Source organism: Durio zibethinus, chromosome 19 (genome assembly GCF_047325235.1).
Source record: "Durio zibethinus cultivar Kanyao isolate XHJ-2024 chromosome 19, ASM4732523v1, whole genome shotgun sequence".
Classification (NCBI taxonomy): Eukaryota; Viridiplantae; Streptophyta; class Magnoliopsida; order Malvales; family Malvaceae; genus Durio; species Durio zibethinus.
The window spans coordinates 12436-20417 of record NC_143180.1 but is presented as its reverse complement, the minus strand read 5'-3'; the positions used below and the strand labels follow the sequence as shown (position 1 = coordinate 20417).

General features: G+C 36.0%; 1 protein-coding gene across 1 annotated transcript; it reads left to right on the top strand.

Annotated features, from left to right (window-relative positions):
- The first annotated feature begins 608 nt into the window (after nt 1-608).
- Nucleotides 609-7677, top strand: LOC149513279 (guanosine nucleotide diphosphate dissociation inhibitor 2-like). The gene is made up of 12 exons (XM_089748218.1): nt 609-674; nt 771-854; nt 944-1051; nt 1153-1325; nt 1644-1755; nt 1848-1928; nt 2020-2082; nt 2212-2313; nt 2764-2888; nt 3741-3951; nt 4058-4132; nt 7437-7677. The coding sequence occupies exons 1-12, from the start codon at nt 621-623 to the stop codon at nt 7485-7487; spliced, it is 1239 nt and encodes a 412-aa protein (XP_089604344.1). The 5' UTR covers nt 609-620; the 3' UTR covers nt 7488-7677.
- Nucleotides 7678-7982: the final 305 nt, after the last annotated feature.

Here is a 7982-nt window from a genome sequence, read left to right as displayed (position 1 = left end):
AATTCATGCTCAATTAATTCTCCTTAAATCTATAATTTTATTTAATTTTTATTTTAATGTGATTGACTTTGAGATTAAATCGTAAAAATCTCTAAACATCAATTTAATGTGGATTGATTCTGGAATTAAATCTCAAAAGTCTTTCAATTACAGTTAATGCCACTTTTCAATTCTAAAAAATAAAATTCCCGGACAAAATAAGGTGTTCGCAGCTATCCCTCTTTTTGCATTTTCTATGAAACAAAAATTATGGTACAGGATTCGGGGTTCAGGGTTTAACGTTTTAGGGTTTTAAGGTTTTAGGGTTTTCGGGTTTCAGGTTTCTGGTTTGGGGTTTGGGGTCTTGGGGTTAGGGGTTAGGGGTTAAGGCTTGGGGCTTGGGGCTTGGGGCTTTCGGGTTTGGGTTTCGGGGTTTTGGGGTTTTGGTTCGGGGTTCGGGGTTCGGGTTTCGGGTTTCGCGTTTAGGGTCTGGGGTTTAGGGTTTAGGGTTTAGGGTTTAGGGTTAGGGCTTAGGGCTTAGGGCTTAGGGCTTTGGGCTTAGGGTTTGGGGTTTGGGGGTTTGGGGTTGGGGGTTGGGGGTTGGGGTTTGGGGTTTGGGGTTTGGGGTTTGGGTTCTGCACATGGATAGGAACGACTACTATGGAGGAGAGTCTACATCGCTGAACCTCATTCAGGTTCCATTTTCTGCAAAGACCAAACTCTTAGCTGATCTGTTTATTGTTTTCCATTTTCTATTTATTGATTTTCTTCTATAAATTATTTGTTGGTAGCTCTGGAAGAAGTTTAGGGAAAATGATAAGCCTCCAGCTCATTTGGGCTCTAGTAGAGATTATAATGTGGACATGATCCCTAAGGTGAACTTTCCCTTTTAATGCCCTGCGTGTTTTGCAGCTTTTATTCTTTCTCATCCAATATGCTAACATTTTTTTACTCTTTGGACTAGTTTATGATGGCAAATGGCACACTTGTGCGCGTCCTCATTCATACGGATGTTACAAAGTATCTGTACTTCAAAGCTGTTGATGGCAGCTATGTTTTTAATAAAGGAAAGGTCGAATATCTTCTTTTAACATTTCAATTTCTACTGCTTGGGCTTCAATTTTTTTTTTTTGCATGGTACCCTCTAATTTTGGTTTCTACCCATTGTAATAGGTTCATAAGGTGCCAGCAACTGACATGGAGGCACTGAAATCTCCGCTCATGGGAATATTTGAAAAGCGCCGTGCACGGAAATTTTTCATATATGTTCAAGATTATGATGAAAAGGATCCTAAAACTCATGAGGGAATGGACTTGACAAGGGTGACAACTAGGGAGCTAATTGCGTAAGGCCTTTTTTCCCTTTATGTTGCATCCTTCCTCTGAGCATGTGTTTGGGTATAGCCTAGTTCTCAGTGACAAACCCTAAAATGTTTCCATATGCTTCTGTGCTTTTGATTGGGTATACTTTTGGTTTGAAGTAAAGATATTCATTTGTTATTTTTTCTCCCTTCCTTTTTATTTATTTATTTATTTATCTTTTATCTTTTGGACCTGCATATTTTCAATGAAATACTGCTGCCCTTATGTAATAGGCAATGACTTTTAGGTAACAGAGCAACCTAGGCCATTTTGCGTAGCATAAAATTTACTTCTTTTGACAGGAAATATGGTCTTGATGATAACACTGTGGACTTCATTGGTCATGCATTGGCCCTTCATAGAGATGATCGGTACCTGGATGAACCTGCATTGGATACTGTTAAGAGGATGAAGGTGACTGATGCTTTGAGTTTGTGGCGTATGCTTGGTTGAAAGTTCAGCATTATTATTGATGGCGTGAATTCATTCTATTTGTTATTTGATAGCTCTATGCAGAGTCTCTTGCACGTTTTCAAGGTGGATCTCCATACATTTATCCGCTGTATGGATTAGGCGAGTTGCCACAGGTTCTTCTTGCTCTCTCCCTTTCTCAAGTTTGCTTCAACTGCTATGTAGTAAAGTTTGGTAAACTTATATTTCTCCATTGTAATAACTCAGGCTTTTGCACGGCTTAGTGCTGTGTATGGTGGAACATATATGTTGAATAAACCTGAGTGCAAGGTATGTGGTGGTGTTTGTTAGATTTCTAATCTTGCTTCCTTTATATTATTGATGGTCCAAGTTTTCATGATATATCTGTGGCTGGAATGAGATACTTTGCCTTGTATTTGCATCATGCTGTATTTGCAGGTGGAGTTTGATGATGAAGGCAAAGTTACTGGCGTCACGTCGGAAGGTGAAACTGCCAGGTGTAAGAAAGTTGTTTGTGACCCTTCCTACTTGCCGAACAAGGTAGTATTGTACTATCTTTTTTTCCTTTAGCTTTTCCATCCATGGGAAGCAGCATAACTTGTGATCTTATGGAGTTCTTCACTTTCAGTCATTTTAAAGAATGTGGAAGAAATAACTCTTTCTTTCTCAACAGGTTCACTTGTCTGCATTCGAACATTTCATTTTCCTGCTGAACCTCTTCCTAGTTGTGGCTGATACTTGATATCCCTTTCCAAAGAGAAGAATGAGATTTCCATGCATTTAAAACTTTTACAAGAATACTTTTAACAAGAAAAGTTTTATGCCTTTCTCAATATCCTTATTTTGTAACAAATGGAATTTAAGATATGCTATACATTGTGGAAAAGATTGTGGAATTTAATTCCATAGTGGCTTATTTTTGAACTAGTGGATCTGAATATAGAAATTGATTATTTCATGATTCTCATGAACTTCTGTCTGCTCAAACAGGTTAGGAAGATTGGTAAGGTTGCCAGGGCAATTGCTATTATGAGTCACCCAATCCCAAGCACCAACGATTCTCATTCAGTGCAAATTATCCTGCCACAAAAGCAATTGGGTCGCAGATCAGACATGTAAGTTCTCATTGGAATTTTCTTTTTCTTCAAAGGAAGTTTTGATAAATAAAATATGGGTGACTCTCAGTGATTGGAATATCCATGAATTTTGCTATTTTGGTTGAATAGAACGACATCTGGCACCAATAGTGGCCCTGGTATCCTTGATTTGGGGACTAAGTGCTTTCTGCAGGTTTTTTGAACCGCTGCGGAGAACATTTGATTCTATTCTTTACTTTTTGGGCTTGGGCTTATTTCCTGGGTGGGGCTCAGTAAACAAATTTTATTGTTAAATTTTTTAATTAACTGCGATCTAGAACTGTTTTTTCTCCCTTTTTTGCTTTGCCAACTGTTCTTTGAGTTTAATACTCCAAGGAAAAAGTCAAGGATAATTCCACCTTAGGGTTGTTGCCTTGGAGCTGAGCTTCTCATAATGTTGACTCTAGAAGGTTAGTTTTCTGAAACAAATTTGGTTTCAATTCTATGGAAAACAGAAAATGTCTTCTTCTTGATAAGTTAGATTCCCAAGCCTAGGTTTCTGTATGCTACTTTTTGTGGGAAAAAAAAAGTTTCCGGAGGATATATACCATGTAGTAGTTTGCTGTTAGAAACATTGTCAAAATTGCATACTTTATTTTATAACTGATGCTACCATAGGTCCAACGTTTGACCCACACCCTCTTAAACTAAACCTGGAAAAAGTGGAAGGCTTATACTTTTCACACTTAAAACTGAGGCAACTTGAGGAGCAAACTTGGAAAAAATGAAGAAAGCTCATTACTGATTAGTGACTAATATTTTTTTTCTGCAGTCTTCTTGCTACTCTTTTGTTGTTATATCTAAATTTAGGATTGTTGCGTGTCTGAGCAGGTATGTTTTCTGTTGTTCATATTCTCACAATGTTGCTCCAAAGGGCAAATTCATTGCGTTTGTTTCAACAGAGGCCGAGACAGATCACCCTGAGACTGAACTAAAGCCTGGAATTGATCTTCTAGGTCCTTTTGACGAGATATTCTTTGATATTTATGACAGATATGAACCAGTCAATGAATCTTCTTTGGACAATTGTTTCATATCAACAGTGAGAATCTTTAGTTGCTCTACTTTGTTTCAATGGTCTATTTGCTGCCTTTATGCTCAGAATAATTGTCGCTGCTTGCTAATTAATATCTTGTTATATTTGACAGAGTTATGATGCTACAACACACTTTGAATCGACTGTAATGGATGTACTTAACATGTATACCATGATAACTGGAAAGGTAAGCTTTGGGTTTTTTGTGTTTATCGTTGGTTTCACTCTCTGATCAATTCATATACTCATTTAAAAATTTCTTGGTTAAATTTCAATTATTGCGATAGACAATAGTTTCTATACTTTGGAGTTTCTGGACTTCAGAATTAAGATTGATTGCTAAATGGTTTAAGGCTTTAAGCATTTGGAATCCATGCCTTTATTTGGTATTGTAGTAGCAAGGCACCTTGGATGTTTTGTAAATATTTTTCAAGTCAAAAGGAAGAGAATAAGTAGAAAAATATAATTAAAACATTATATTTAGCACAGTTTGGAAACCTGTAAGCTCCTTAAGAAGCTGTTCCTGCTACTTCAAAAACAAGAAAATTACATAAATCATCCCTGAACTGCTGCTCATTTAACTGAAATCTCCGCAATCTTTCAATTAGAAAAAGTAATAAGTTAGCGGCCAAACATTTAATAATCAACAATGAAGACCCTATCTTTGTCTACCATTAGAAAAGTTGTTAAATCACCACATCAGATGCCATGTAAGGCCTACATGTTATATACTTTTATGTCATTCTCCATTTTCCTTTTTTTCCTTTCTTGTTTCTCCTCACCTTTCTCTCTCTTTCCTTGATTATTGTTTCCTACTGGCGTTCACTCCTACACCTAGGATTACTTAAGACTTTTTGCACTGGTCTAGCCTGAAAATTGCCGACTACTTCCTATCCATGCCATGCCCCCCTTATCTCTATCATGTTCTTTCTTTTTGTTTTCCTCTAATCTCTCTCTCTCATTCTCTCTCTCTAAATATATATATTTAGTTTGCTTCTAAACATGGTTTTGCATTATTGAATCTAATATCCATTGTTTGAGTTGAAATTTGTTGCCAAATTTGTTTGAAAATTATGGTTGTTAAAAAGATGGGCATTGATTTGAATTTTGGTGTGATAGCTTGTGTTACGGTGGTTTATATTTTGAGTTTAGTTGTATGGAGGAAATTAGAGAGAGCAATCAAAAGGAGAGTGGGGATGGCGTAAGATGCATCAAAGGTGGCAACGAAAGAGATTTAGTGAAGGATGAGGAGATTAAGAAGAGATGGAGAGATTATTTTAATAATCTCTTTAATGGCAATTTTGAGCATTATATAGGAGAGCTTAACATAGCTTCTAAGGATAATTGTGTGTTTAAATAGAATATTAAAAGGTATAAGGTTAAAAGAGGCTTTGAGAAAGATGAAAGCAAAGAAAGTTGTTGGACCAGATGGAATTTCGATTGAAATTTGGAAATGCTTGGGTAAAATAGGGATATGATGGTTGACGAATCTTTTCAGCAAAATTTGGCATACTTAAAAGATCATAGAGAAATGGAGGAAGAGTACTCTAGTACTTTAATATAAGAATAAAGGTGATATACAAAATTGTTCAAACAATCAAGGAAAAAAGCTTGAGTCATACTATGAAATTTTGGGAGAGAGTAATTGAATGTAGGTTGTGACATAAGGTCACAATTTCCGAAAACCAATTTGGGTTTATGCCGAGATGTTCCACAACAGAGGCAATTCATCTATTGAGGGTATTGCTGGAAGGTTTTTGGGCAAAAAGAAAGATTTACATATGGTATTTATCGACTTGGAGAAAGCATACGATAGAATTCCCTGTTGGTGTTTTAGTGGGCCTTAATGAAGAAAGAAGTTCCTTTAAAATATATTAACATAGTTAAAAATATACATGAAGAAGTAGTAATGAATGTGAGGATTTTTGGGGGCATGAGTAATAGCTTTCCCATTACCTCGGGTTTGCATCAAGACTCAACACCAAGTCCATTTCTTTTTGTATTAGTTATAAACGTGCTCACAAGATATATCCAAGACAAGGTGCCATGATGTATGTTATTTGTCGATGATATAGTCTTAGTTGCTAAAACAAGTGATGATCTTAATACGAAATTAGAATTATGGAGGTATATGTTGAAGTCTTGAGGCTTTAAATTGAGTAGATCTAAAATTGAATACATGAAATGTAAGTTTAGTAATTATAGGGAAGTGAGTGCTAGTGTGATTAAGTTGGATGGTGAGATAGTATCAAAGAGTAGTCATTTTTATATTTGGGATCAATTGTTCAAAGCAATGCTAAGATAGAAAGGATGTAAATCATAGGATTCAAGCAAAATGGGTGAGGTGGTGAAGTGCGTCGGGCATGTTGTGTGATTGCAATATGCCTTTAAAGTTAAAAGCTAAGTGGTATAAAACAACTGTAAGGCTTGCATTGTTATATTGGATTGAATATTGGGTCATTAAGAAACTATATGAGAAGAAAATAAGTATAGCCGAGATGAGGATGCTTAAATGGATGTGTGGTAAGATTAGAAGAGACAAAATAAAAAATAAAGAGATTTGAGAAAAAATTAGGGATAGCCCGAATTGAGGGAAAGATGAGAGAGAATCGTTTGAAATGGTATGGACATTTGAATTGCAAGCATATTTGTGCACCAATTAGGAAAAATGAGCTTCTAGGTTTATGAGAGGTTAAAACTTTTAGAGGTAAACCACAAAAGATGTGGATGCAATTAGTAAGAAATGTTATGAGGGTTAAGGAAGTAGATGAAAAGATGGTTTTGATAGAAATGAATGGCGCAAGAAAATTCAAGGCTATGACCTAACATGATTTTTTTTGGCATTTCTTACAATCGACCCGAGTTATGAGATATAAGGCTAAGTTTGTTGTTGTTGTAGTCAAAAGGAAGGAGATAATAGTGAGGGGAGGGAGAGTAGCATAGGAGAACATAGTGAGACATGAGGGAAAAAGAAACTGCAAGCACTGGTGGCAACTTAATGAACAGTCTGCATCGCCTATTGCCACCATTTAAGGACAGAGTAAACTTGTAGAAAGAGAAAGGAGAAAGAAAAAGGAGAAAATTAAAGAAAGGAAAAGAAATGTATGGTAAAATAAAAGAAATAATTATGATTAGATTTTTCAAATAGTATTTCTTTTGACTCACATGCCATTCAAATTTTGACACATGACATGACATGGAATTTGAAGGACAATAGCTTGTTATGTGGCAATTGCTGTGGTGGCCTATGTGACATATTTAAACACCTTTCTATGGAGGGACTTAACTGCTTGTTTTGGCATGTTTGATCACTACATTGTTCAAATTGAAAGAATGAAGAGACTTTAATTAAATGAGTCAAAGTTTAGGGATGATTTGTGTAATTTACTCTTAGGAAATTGTTGTAATAAGTGGTTATAAAGAGCTCGCTTCTTTGGCAATTTTTTTTACTCTACGCTAATGACAAGTTAAAATTGACTCATTTTAAGCAGGTTCTTGACCTCAGTGTGGATTTGAGTGCTGCAAGTGCTGCAGAAGAATAATAGCTCTAAACCTTTGTATTTACTAAAGTTTGTGCTTGTTTAAGTTTCTTGGAATGTTGAATGTTGCTGATGGGATTCATTTATGTACCAAAAGTTGGGTTGAACATTGCATCATCTGAGTTGTCTTTAATATTTACTCATTACACTTTATTGAATAATATGATGGTATTTAAATGTTTGTTGGAGCTCAGTGCGGAGATTAAATATGTGAATAGGGCTCCTGCATGTGTTAAAGGATGACTTGCTTCCTGTTGGGATAAGCATGAAGCCATTTTTGCATTGCGTGAATGGATGTTTAATTATGGAAACAGCTTTTTGGTTTAAAAATAGAGATAAAAACAAAAAAAGAATTGTTCAACCGTTTGGTTACAAGCAGGCTAGTAAAAGCGCACTTTCGAGTTGCGACTGTGAACTTGATCGACTTGAGGGAAAATTTACAAAAGCAAACTCTTCTTTAGTTCTGGCGTCCCACAACGCCGCTTATTTGAGTGTATG